This window comes from Entamoeba histolytica, genomic scaffold (assembly GCF_000208925.1).
Source record: "Entamoeba histolytica HM-1:IMSS scf_1104750518489 genomic scaffold, whole genome shotgun sequence".
NCBI lineage: Eukaryota > Evosea > Mastigamoebida > Endamoebidae > Entamoeba > Entamoeba histolytica.
The window spans coordinates 1-13924 of record NW_001915223.1 but is presented as its reverse complement, the minus strand read 5'-3'; the positions used below and the strand labels follow the sequence as shown (position 1 = coordinate 13924).

The 13924-nt window shown below is 21.6% G+C and overlaps 3 protein-coding genes across 3 annotated transcripts, besides 2 other annotated features; 1 reads left to right on the top strand and 2 right to left on the bottom strand.

Annotated features, from left to right (window-relative positions):
* Positions 1-2754: 2754 nt before the first annotated feature.
* Positions 2755-3408: a repeat region.
* Positions 3409-6614: 3206 nt separating this feature from the next.
* EHI_144610 (methionine gamma-lyase) lies at positions 6615-7784 on the bottom strand (the record flags this gene model as incomplete). Its single annotated transcript, XM_647004.2, has 1 exon — positions 6615-7784. The coding sequence occupies one exon, from the start codon at positions 7782-7784 to the stop codon at positions 6615-6617; it is 1170 nt and encodes a 389-aa protein (XP_652096.1).
* A 463-nt stretch (positions 7785-8247) lies between these two features.
* Positions 8248-9055, bottom strand: EHI_144600 (Rho family GTPase; the record flags this gene model as incomplete). Its single annotated transcript, XM_643674.1, has 3 exons — positions 8248-8649; positions 8708-8851; positions 8999-9055. 3 exons carry the CDS (start codon positions 9053-9055, stop codon positions 8248-8250), a joined length of 603 nt encoding a protein of 200 aa, XP_648766.1.
* A 372-nt stretch (positions 9056-9427) lies between these two features.
* Positions 9428-9974: a repeat region.
* Positions 9975-11724: 1750 nt separating this feature from the next.
* EHI_144590 (protein kinase domain containing protein) lies at positions 11725-12921 on the top strand (the record flags this gene model as incomplete). The annotated part of the gene is made up of 1 exon (XM_643673.1): positions 11725-12921. The coding sequence occupies one exon, from the start codon at positions 11725-11727 to the stop codon at positions 12919-12921; it is 1197 nt and encodes a 398-aa protein (XP_648765.1).
* Between the last annotated feature and the right edge of the window lie 1003 nt (positions 12922-13924).

The window sequence follows — 13924 nt, the reverse complement described above, 5'->3', positions numbered from 1 at the left end:
TTAAATATTAATAAATTATTATTCATGAATATTTAATTGATATTTTACAATTTCATTTTCATTTTATTTAATAAATGAAATATAAATAATAAATGAATGAATAATAATGTAATATATGAAATAATAAAAAGAAAAGAAAGATAAATAATAAAGAAATATGTTGTATTTAATACATACTATAATTTATTATCAAATGTAATAATAATATCAAATGATGATTTATTTTTATTTCAAAATATTTTGCATCAATAAAAATGTTGCTAAATATTTTGCATCATTAAATTTTGCATCATTAAATTTTGCGCTTTTTTTATTTGTTTCAATAAAATTTGCATCCTTTATTTTTTTCATTCTTTTCTTCTTTTATCATCTCTTTTGTTTTATTACACTTTATCTTCTTTCTTTTTATATTCTCTCCTTTCTACTTTTATTCTTTCTTCATCATATTCTACTTCTTACTTTCTTTTTATTCTTTTATATCATTCATTCTCTTCTTTTTCAATTATTTGCTTTTTTTCGTTGCCATTAATAAACAATATTAATAAAATAATGAAATGAATACTAATGAGAATAATTCAACTTAAATAAAATGAAATAAAAATAATGATAAATAATCAATATTTCAATGAATAAAATAATATTTAATATTTTTAGCTTGTGTATTAATTAATTAATTCATTTTATTTAAATTATTGTTTATTTAAAATACAAACTATCATATTTTATATTAAATTATTGAAAATAAATTTAAATAAAAATTCATTTAATTTATTTACTGTTTTTAAACTATTTCATGAAAATATACAGTAGAAATACAATCATTATCTTTCTAATGGTGTTCAATCATTATACATACTTTTAACATTTTAATTGTTTCTTCTTTATGATGAATATTGCTGACAATTTATTTTTTAGTTTTTCTTAGTCAATAAATTCAATATCTTCTTTTACAAATACAAACGACTTGGTAATTTTTTTGTTGTATTTATTTCTTTTCTTGTTATTTTTATGAAGAATGATTTATTTAGTTTCAGTTCTTTCAACTTCCTAGTTATTACAACTAATTTCTCATTTGTATGTCAATCTTTTATTTCTTTTCTTTATTTTTATTTGTTTGTTTATTCTTTTTATTTAATGATTCTATCTTTTTCTTCATTAATGTTATGATAAGCATTATCTCTTTTTTATTTTTCTACATTAATTAATGTTAATGACATTACACATATCATCGTCATTACATATTCATTTTATATTTGTGTATTATTATAATAAGATAAACATTTTGACTCATTAAATTATATTGGAAATTTATTATTTTCTAGTTATTCCATTAAAAATTTCCAATAATTTTTGTGTTATTTGTCTTCTGTTGGTTATTCTTTTCTTCATACACTTCTTTATAAATATAACATTATTAGTTAATCAACACGATACAAACATGTCTCTAAATGTCTAATATTGGAAAAAAATATTCTATATCATTCTATTCATTATTATATTATTTTATGAAAACATTGATTGAAATTCAAAACAATATTAATTATTTAAAATTCTTTTATTCTTTTTTTAATATAATCAACAATTTATTCGGATACATTCTTTTCATTCTTCTGTGTCTTGTAACACAGATGTATTAATAATAAATATATCATTCATCACTTTCTCATTATGTTCATTTTGTTTCTTTATTTTCTGGTTTTGCGTTATTATTTTCTTTGAAAACATTCTTCTTTATTTTGAATTTATAAAATGTATTTTTTCAATCACTTGTATTTCAAAGGATAAGTAATTTATTTTATTTAATATTTATTAATTTTTTAGTTGATGGTTGTTTAAATAATAATTAAATATGACAATTATTTATCAATTTGATGAATTGAAAGTATTTATTTCTTATTAAATACAATTTCCTATTCATTTGAAATAAATAACTTCATTTTTTAACTTTCATCACATTATATTTTATTTAAATGAAAAACAACAAAGTATTTAAAAAAATAAAATATTTTATCGAATGTTACATAAACATTATTTTATTTATTTTATTTTAAGATAATTTTCTATTAATATTGTTTTTATTTAATTTTACATTAAAAACTGGATTTTTGAAATAAAAAGAAATAGAAAATATTTAAAAATAAATGAATAAATTTATCGATAATTTAACACGGCAGTTTGTTTTTTATTAATGGGTTGAAATTCAAACATAATTAAAAATAAACTTGTAATGTTATGACTAAATAAAAATGAATAAATAATTTTACATAATTTTTGAAATATATTTATTATTACAATTTTTAATTTCCATTAAACAATTATTTTTTATTTAGTGACAATGATTATATTTTTATTTATTCATAAATTATCAATTAGAATGAATGATGATAATATTGTTAAATAATCAAAATAAAAGAATGAAATATGATTAAAGTATTATTATTTTATCTTCAATAACCAAAAAGATAAATATTAACAATATTGATATTTCTTATATTCTGTATTTTAATATTTAAAACAATGAATATTTCTTTTAGTATGTTATTATTTAATATATTTTATCATTTTGTTTATTTGATTCTTTTATTTGATTTCATTCTTTTTATTGTGTATTTATAATAATTATTTCATTTCATTTCTCTTTTATTTCTTATTCTTATTTTATTATCTTATTTTTGTTTATCATTTCTTATCTTTATTAAATTAATTGATTGAAATAATGTTGATAAAACATGAAAATTCAAATCACAAACGATGAAAGAAAAGAAATCAATTATGATTAACCTTATTTTTTAGGTTTTTCATCATGTTGAGAAGTGAGCGAATCAGTTTCTTCAACACGCTTTATTTCTATTGAAATAAAGTTTTTGCAAGCATACTCGACTTAAATGATGAATCATTTAAGTTGCTGCCTGACTTTTATTTTGATTTTAATGAGTAATATAATATTTCTCATTCTTTATATTGTTGTTTTAAGGAGAGTATATCCATAACATACTGTTATAGCTCATCTCCTTTTACCTTCGACACCCCTTAAAGAAACCCTATTCCTTGATAATATCCTTATGTTTAATTTTTGTGCAACAATATCAATTATATATGCGTCTTCTTTAATAAATGATAATTCTTAATAAATAATACCTCCTTAGTTAATAATAATTCTTAGTTAATAATAATTCTTAGTTAATAATAATTCTTAGTTAATAATAATTCTTAATAAACAATAATCCTTATGAATAATAATATTACATAATAACCACTCATAATAAATATTAATAATAATAAACAGTTAGTGTTGAATAGATATTATCTCACCAAAGGCACATCATGACCAGACGATAACTGGGAGATTCGAAGCGTGTGAATATTTTAGGGTTTCATGTGGTGTCTCTGACGTGCCATCTTCGAATCCCAAATCACAAACGATGAAATAATAAAAATAAAACAGAATTGAATTTTCTTCTCTTCTATTTTTTTTTGTTATTTATTAACAAAAAAAATGAAAAAATACTAAAAATAAAATAAACTAATTATAGAAAATAACAATATTATAATTTTATTATTATTATATTATTAATATTATTATATAATTATTGTTAATATAAAAATAAAATAAAAATGATGTTTGATAAAAGAAAATGATGATAAAATTAATAACAGACTTGATGTCAATAACGTGGATTAATTATTTAAACATCAATATTTTGAACTTATAAACATCAATTTAAATTAAAATGGAAGAGTTAATAAACAAAAACAATCAATTGATTAAAGAAGTAGTAGAAACACTTCCAAATATTCAACAATCAATTGATGATGTTAATAACAATTATCAATCTTATTTAGAAAGTATTAAAAATGAAGTATTTGAACTAAAAGAGAATGAAACATATTCAGAAGCTATTAAAAGAGGAGAAGGAATATTTGATAGAATGGATGAAACAGAAAGAAGAAGAAAATTAGTGATAGAGAAAAGTCAAGAAACAATCAACCAAATAGAAATAATGAAGAATAAAATATCAAAAATCATAGAAGAATGTAATAATGATGAAGAAACATTTGGTAAAACACGGAATGAATTGATAGATAAAATCATTTCAATTGAAGAAATGATAATGAAAGATAAACTATTCAGAAGAACTGAAGAAACAGATACAATCACATCAGAATTTAATAAGAAGAAAGAAGAATGGAAAAAGCATTACAGTGATTATTTAGAAAGAAAGAAGAGAAAAGAAGAAGAGGAAGAAAAAGAAAGAAAGAAACAAGAAGAAGAAAGATTGCAAATAATGAAAGGAATGAATAGTATGGAAGAAATGAGACAAATAGAAGAATGGACAAATAAAAAAGTAGGAAATGTACTATTTGAATCAGATGTTGATGATTGGAATAAAAATACATCAGTATTTGATCAAAAAATAAAGAATAAAGAACATATAATGATTGTTATTGAAGATGAAGAAGGAAATAAATTTGGAGGATATGTTAATTCTAAAATTGATGAAGTTGAAAGTTGTATAACTGATCAAAAATCATTTTTATTTTCATTAGAGTCAAAAGGAAGAATGAAAAGAATGATGAAATTTGATATTAAAGAACCACAATGTGCATTTTATTTAAATAGTCAAACAGATGATTGTTTGTTTGAATTTGGATTTGGACATGATATTTGTGTTTTTAAAGAAAATAATAAAACACAATCATATTGTTATCAACGTTCATTTGAATATAATGGAATATCAAATGCACTTTGTGGAAAACAACTTCCAGAACGTTTCACACAAAAACGAATCATGGTAATTGAAATGAAATGATTCAATCTTGAATCATTGAAAATAAACTAAAAACAATGAAGAATATGAACACTTCATTCATCTGCCAATGAATGAAATGATAAATTAAAAATTGACATAATTCATTGTTGATTTTATTTCATTTGAAATTTTTCACACACAATGATGGTGTTTTTAATAAATAAGAAAAGAAATAAGAAAGAAATGAATAAACAATTTATTTGTATTATTTCATTGAATTAATTCATTATGAATAAAATGAATAAGATAATAGAAATAAGAATAAACAAATAAAGAAATGATAAAATACATCAACATATTTATGTTATTTCTTATTTCTTATTCATTCTTATTCTCTGTTTAAACGATAATAAACAAAACATAATAAGAAAGATAAATAAGAATAACACAACATAAAATAATAAGAATAAAATATACAACAAACATGAATAAACATGAAATGAGAAATGGTAAAAGAAGAAATAAATAAAATAACAACAAGAATAAAGAAAGAAATAGAAATAAATTAAGTGATGATTAGAAAAGAGGAATTAACAAAAAGAAGAAATGAATGATGATTATAAAAGATAAATATAAAATATAATAAATATAAAATCAAAACTAAAATAACATAATAATATAATAACAATATCATTGTTTTTATCTGATTTTATTCTTATTTTATTTATCTTCTTTCATTATTTTATTCTTCTATTTTGTTAAATGAAAATAAGTTATAATCATATAAGAAATATTATTATGAAACATTGTTCATTTAGAATTAAATCATTATGTTAGAGAAAAGTATTAATGAAAATCAGTGATGAGTATTATCATAAATGAAAATGATATATTATGTGGAATAGATAAATGAATAAAATTAGTCTAATGATTGATAAATAGTATTGAATATCACAATAACATGAGTTAAATAAAAATAATACAAATAAAAATGATACAAATAATAATAATATCAATCAATGGAATAATAAAAGTAGAAATATTAGAATAAAGAAAGAAATACAAATGAAAAACAATAATAAAAAAGTATAAAATATTGTTATTAAAAATATGATAAATAACATTAAACAATGAATCTATCACAATAAAACATATTTTAGTTGAATTAATTAATACCAATGATGAGACTAATCTCCACTAAATCAAGAAATAATGTAAACAATTCCATCATTACTTCATTAAATATTTTTATTAATAATAAAAAATCCTTTTATTCATCTTTTTATTAAAACGTGCCAGCACATCAGAAGAAGAGACTTTTAACTCTCACATTTTGGAAAGAAGTTCTCTGATAGAGGTATGAGTTATTGAACAAATTGATGTAACAACTTCTCACTTTGAAGAAAGTCGATTTGTGAATGTTGAGAATATCAAATTTATATATAAAATGACTCTTTCAATATATATAAATTCATTGTATTGTTAGACAAATTTACATACAATAAATATTATTTGATAAAAACATAACCATTTTAATATTTTTAAATACTTTGATTAATTTATCACTAAATTTGATAAAAGGAATGATAGCTTCATGAATATTGTTACACTTCTTTAAAACTAGTAACAGTATTAATGAAAATAATAAAAATACATTAATAACTTTTTATAAAATTAATTTCTAAAAAATAGAATTGGAATGTTCATTATAAGCTAGAGTATTTTTTTTCATTAATATAGGTTCAAATAGATGAGACTTATTTATTCAAATAATCCAAATGAACATATTCTTTTATTTTTTTATTATATTAGTCTTTTTGAATATAACCAAATAACCAAATTATTAAAATGAAAGAAAGTGAATTAACAAAGCTCTAATGCTTGTTTTAAATCAGCAATAATATCATCAACATTTTCAATTCCAACAGAAATTCTAACTAATTCAGGAGTAATTCCTTGTTTTCTCATTATATTTTCAGGAACAGCTGCATGAGTCATTGAAGCAGGATGTTCAATAAGAGTATCAACACATCCAAGTGAAACTGCTAAAGTACATACTTTAAGATGTTCCATTAATTTTTTAGCAGCTTCAAATGATTTCATTTCAAATGAGAATGTTGAACCATAACCAGTCATTTGTTTTTTAGCAATGTCATGACCTGGGAATGATTCAAGTCCTGGATGATTAACTTTAACTATTTTTTCATGTTGCTCTAAGAATTTAGCAACTTTAAGTCCATTTTCCATATGAATTTGCATTCTTATAGGAAGAGTTTTCATTCCTCTTGCACATAAGAATGCATCCATTGGTGCCATTAATGATCCTGCATCTTTTCTATAGAATTTAATAGTTGCAATATCTTCTGCTGTTTTTGCTGATGAAACACCACCAATAACATCACCATGTCCATTAATATATTTACTAACAGAATGAAGTGCAATATCTGCTCCAAGTTCTAATGGTTTAAGGAAACATGGTGAAGTGAAAGTTGCATCAACAACTAAACGTGCTCCACGTTCATGACAAACAACAGCAATACCTTTAATATCAGAAACTTTACATGTTGGATTTGCTGGTGATTCTAAATAAACCATTTTAGTATTTGGTTTCCAAGCTGCTTTTACTTTTTCTACATCAGAAGTGTCAATAAGATCAACTTCAATACCGAATCTTGGTAACCAATGTGTAAATAATGAAACAGTACATCCATATAATGTATCTCCTGCAATTAAATGATCTCCTTTTTGTAAGAAAGCAAGTGTTGATGATGAAATAGCTCCCATTCCAGAACCAAATGCAGCAGAACCAGCTGCACCTTCAATAGAACATACCATTTCTTCAAATTGTTCAACAGTTGGATTTCCAAGTCTAGAGTAGATATGACCTTCTCCTTTACCCATAAATAAATCAGCACCTTGTTGAGTTGAATCAAAACAGAATGTAGAAGTTTGGAAGATTGGATAAGCATGTGAATGTAAAACATGATCACCTTTTGGATGAAGAAGAGTAGTAGTAATATCTTGAGCAGTCATCTTTCTTTGAATCAATGAAAAGAAACACCTAATCTTAACTTTAAATAGATTATAAAAAATACGTAGAAGATTCATTTCTTTAAAAAGACTAAAAATATATGAACGGTTTCAAGTAAAGTTGATTTTAAAGAATTGTTGAGATTTATTAAGAATAAAGAAGAAAATCTTTCATTTATTTTTATTTAGCATTCTTCACTTTACTTTTACTAAGTAACTTCTTCAAAACAAATATGCACTTAAAAGAATTATATAGGTGTTCTAGAGGATTCTTATAGATTCTTCAGAGGAAGAAGATTAAAATAGAAAATCCAAATAATTATATCAAATCATAACATTTGAAATTTTAATTTTTGAAAATATTTATTAAAAACTTCTTTTAACTAAGTCAAAAACTTGTAAATGAAATATAAAATAAAATTATCTCATGAACAAAGAATTATCTCGATAACAAGAAGCATATTGCTTACTTTTTTTTAAAGATTCCAAAGAGTCCTCCTTTCTTCTTTTTATCTTTATGTGATTTTGGTTTTGTTTTTCTCACAGCCTCATAAAAAAGATCTCCAACATTTTGATTTTCAAGAGCTGAACATTCTATATATCCAGCAGCTTTTAATTTTTTACAATGACTTTTTATTTCTTCTTCAGTTATTAATGCTTTTCCCTCTTTTCTTAATTTTTCTATTGTACTTTGTGATTGTCTAAGATCTGATTTAGTTGCAACAATTATAAAAGGTACATCAGGACAAAAATGTTTAATTTCTGGTATCCATCGTTGACCAATGTTCACAAATGAACTTTTTGAGTCTATTGCAAAACAAATTATTAGTATATTAGTATCAGGATAACTCATTGGTCTTAATCTATCCTATACATGATAAACATCTTTTTTTTCATTTTCTTCATTAAGCTTTATCAAAACAAACATATTCTTCTTGACCAGCTGTATCCCAAATGCTCATAGTCACTTGTTCTCCATCAACAGTTTCTAAACGTGAAAAATTATCGAAAACTGTTGGGATATAATCTTGTGGAAATTGATTATTAACAAATGTACTACAGAGTGCAGTCTTAATTATTAGCATTTATTCATTAGCCATAAATAAATTAATAATACATAAAACAAAAAGATAATATTATTATATTATTTAAATTCAAATATTTCTCTTCATTGAAATAATGTCAAACCTAAAAAATAAGAAGAAGAAATAACAAACCTTTCCAACAGCACCATCACCTACCATAACTATTTTAACGGTTCTCCTTTCACCCATTCTAAAAGATTAAGTATAATGAAAATATCTTAGTGAAAAGACAAACTTTGAAAAACTGAATTTTTTTAGTCTTCACATGAGTAAAACTAATTTTCTTAGAAGAAAATTTTTGTTAGTATTGAGAATAAAAAATTTGTAAGAAAAAGACAGAATAAAAAAAATACTTACCCTAAAATTAATTCTTTCCTTACTCTAAGTCTTAAAAAAAAAAGGTTTTTTACTTTTTTATTACTAAAATAATTCAATTTTTTCTTTATTTACAAAGACTGTTTTTTGTTTTCTGTTGTAACTATTGAAATATTCCATACATAGTAAAATGACCAGGAAAATAGCACTTTGAATTTTATTTTATTAAATTATTATAATAATAGATCGAAGGTGGCACGTCTGAAACACCACACATAAACCCTAGTACAAATTCATTCTTCGACTCTCCCAGTTATTATCTGGTTATGACGGTGCCTTTGAATTAGAAATGTATTAGGGAATGCTGCAAAGGGTGCAGCAAGAGAATACAGTAGAATATTACATGGATGTAATATAAGAATCTACTGAAGTGTGGGTATGACTAAAAGAAGATTAGTCAAAGTAAGACTAAAAAGAAGATTAGTCAAAGTAATACAGTAGTAATAAAATGATTCCTTCTTCCATTCATAAAATAAGAAAAATGAAATTCCTTAAAATTAAGGCAGAAAACAAACAAAGGCTTAAAAAGAAGAAATAAGCAGAAGAAGTTTGAAAAACCTTAATAGGAAAAATAAAACAAAGAAGTGCTTTCCTCATTTTGCAAGACAAACCTAAATGATAGGTTAAACAAAGAGATTACTCTTTTTTAATAAGCTCAGGGATGGGATTAGTCTCCTCTGAGCTAGGAAGAATAGATGAAAATTCTATTAATACTTAATTAACTAATTTTTATTTAAATTATTATAATATTTTCTTTAGTATTTTTTTTAATTTCTTTAATAGATTTTATTTAATATTTTGTAACTAACAGATTTTCAATTGAAACTAAAATTTGTTTTATATCTTATAAAACATATCTTTTTTTATATTAAATTCTCTTGATTTCTTTTGTTAATTACAGATTATTTAATTATTCAATTATATCTTTTTTTTAATATTTTGTAATAAAAACTCGATTCAAAAATAATTAAGATTTTTTTATTTAATGTATTGTACATGCCATATCCTATTTTGTAACCAAACTCACACTTTTTCTAAAGTTTTTTTCATTTACTTCATTTTGGTTAAATTATAAATATAAAAAAATATTAACTATTCATAATTATTTTTTGATAGAATTACTTGAACTTAATTGCTAAATTCTTCAAAAATAACACAATATTTAGAATAAAAATTTTAAAATAAATCTTTTTTAGAAGATTATGTCCGTTATTATTGAAGAGGATTATTCATGTTTTAAATAAAAAATTAGTTTAATATGTTTGTTTTTTTTTGATTTTATTATTTTTTATAGGTTTTATTTATAATATGAACGAATCAATGAACAGAAAAATTTCTTTTATTTACAGAAAGTTTCTCATTACTCACAGACACCTAATGTATGAAATTGAAATTTACTTTTAATAATGAATATTTCATTTAAATTATATTGATGTTTCTCAATAAATCATTTTTTAAAGTGTTTTGAATGTTTCAAATAAATAATATATATTAAATTATCATTTTCTATCATTTGAATATGAAAGATATTGTTATTAATCAATTTGTGAATGAATTATATCAATCATCAGTCAATATATTGAATAAAATTGAATATGTTTATTTCTAATTTCTTATTCATTTGATATTAATTATTATATTTCTCATTCATTTTCTGTTTAAATTGAATGAAAGTTAATTGATTTAAATGAATGTTATCATATCAATTAATATCAATGATTATCTCACAATATTATTTGTATTTTATCAAAATTTAAAGTAGATGGAATGATTGTATTTAAATGTTAATACATCAATTAATAACCATGAAATTCAATTTATTAATACCATTAATAAATATATTTGAAATAAAACACCTAAATATTGCAATGTTAATAAATGATGAAAGAGATAGTACAAATATAATTAATATTAATGAAGATCAAAATACTAAACAAATTAATGAAAAATCAATGAAATATGAGAGGAAAGATATTTTAATAAATATAACTCTGTAATAATGTTAGTTCAAAAAAATTTCAATGAAATAAAACAATAATAAAAATAAAATAATAAATAATTATAATAATAAAACTATAAATATGAACTATTTCATAATTAATTTCAATATAATTTCTTATTAATATTTAAACTATTTCAATATAATATAATATTATTTTTTCTATTAATTCATTAAAATCATATTTTTCATTCATACTTCATTATAATATCATTAAACACTCTACAAATGATTTATTTTCTCATTTATGATTATTATATCATATTTTGATTAATTGTAGTATACTTAATATTTCGACAAAAGTAAAATATATTTGTCAGCTTTTCAGTTATTTAGGATGCTTATATTAGTCAAAAAATATTAAAAGAATCAAATAAAGAAAATTAATCTGAAGTATTTGTAACCTTTTTTGTAAAACTCTTTAAACCAAAAAGAAAGACTGAAGAAAATCAAAAAGAACTAAAAATTCAAGTAAAGAAAGAATATGTGGGGAAAATTTGTTTGTGAACAATTTCACAAAGAAATTCCCTTTAACAAAGGAGAGATGATAATTGGAAGAAAGGCATATGAATTTTTATCTTCAATAGTTAAAGTTAGTGTAATCCATTGTATTATTAAACGGAGTGAATTACCAAATTTAACAGTAACAACAATAACAGATAAATCAACTAATGGAACTTATTTAAATGGAGAACGTTTAGAGAAAAATTTAGAAACTTATTTAAGTTGTTTTGATGAAATAACATTTCTTAACAAAATAACACAACCTGATTATATAACATTTGATTATTATGATTCTACAATAATAGATTTAATTAATAAACAATGTTCGTTATTTAAGAAATATCAATTAGGAAAATATATTGGAAAAGGGTCATTTGGTGTTGTGAGAGAAATAATGGAATTAGCAACAAATACTAAATTTGCAATCAAAATTATTAACAAAGAGAAAGCAAAGAATTCTCTTAATCAAATACACAGAGAATGTAATACTATGAAAAAAATTAATCACCCTAATTCCGTAAAATTCAAAGAACTTTTTGAAACAAATGAAATGATATTTGTTATTATGGAATTAATAAATGGAACAACATTAGAAAAAGTATTAAAAGAAAATTCATTATCTCATCAAGAAAAAAATGATATTATTATTGAACTTCTTCAACTTCTCAAGTATCTTCATTCAATTGATATTGTTCACAGAGACATTAAACCAGAAAATTTAATGATTACTCGAATTAAAGATGAAATTCATATCAAGTTAATTGATTTTGGATTTGGTAAAGAATTAACAGGTACTATCCATGCTGCAACTTTATGTGGTACTCCTTTATATGCTGCTCCTGAACTATTTGAAGATAAAAAAACAGGATATGATGCAAGAAAAATTGACATATGGAGTGCTGGTGTTATAATTTATATTATCCTTACTGGAAGACATCCTTTTTGTTCTAATGACTACAAGATTAAAGAACTTCTTGATAATATTCAACATAATAGTTATTCTTCATTCCCTTGTTTCAATCTCTTAACTGATAGTCAACAACTTTTATTAAAAGGCATGTTTGATTCTGATGTATCAAAACGTTTTTCTGCTTCAGAGTGTTTAGAATGTCTTCAACGTAAAAGACAAAAAGAAATATCAGATGTTTTTTGTTCTTCTAAAAAAGATATTATTTAAGTCTAATTCTTTTTGTCTGTTTTCTCTTTCAGTCAGTTAATTACAAATTTTCTTATCTACTAAGTTTATTAAAGGTATAACAAAGAGAATTGAGTTTAATAATATGTAATGTATATTTTTAATGAAAAAAAAAACCAAAACAGAGCTTAACTTAGTGGTTCATTCATTAGAGATATTTATAAATAAATGTAGAATAAAACATTATGGGTACTAAAACATAAATAAAAATATTTAATGAAGCAGTGAGAGAATTAGTTTACATTATTTCTTGATTTAGTGGAGATTAGTCTCATCATTGGTATTAATTAATTCAACTAAAATATGTTTTATTGTGATAGATTCATTGTTTAATGTTATTTATCATATTTTTAATAACAATATTTTATACTTTTTTATTATTGTTTTTCATTTGTATTTCTTTCTTTATTCTAATATTTCTACTTTTATTATTCCATTGATTGATATTATTATTATTTGTATCATTTTTATTTGTATTATTTTTATTTAACTCATGTTATTGTGATATTCAATACTATTTATCAATCATTAGACTAATTTTATTCATTTATCTATTCCACATAATATATCATTTTCATTTATGATAATACTCATCACTGATTTTCATTAATACTTTTCTCTAACATAATGATTTAATTCTAAATGAACAATGTTTCATAATAATATTTCTTATATGATTATAACTTATTTTCATTTAACAAAATAGAAGAATAAAATAATGAAAGAAGATAAATAAAATAAGAATAAAATCAGATAAAAACAATGATATTGTTATTATATTATTATGTTATTTTAGTTTTGATTTTATATTTATTATATTTTATATTTATCTTTTATAATCATCATTCATTTCTTCTTTTTGTTAATTCCTCTTTTCTAATCATCACTTAATTTATTTCTATTTCTTTCTTTATTCTTGTTGTTATTTTATTTATTTCTTCTTTTACCATTTCTCATTTCATGTTTATTCATGTTTGTTGTATAT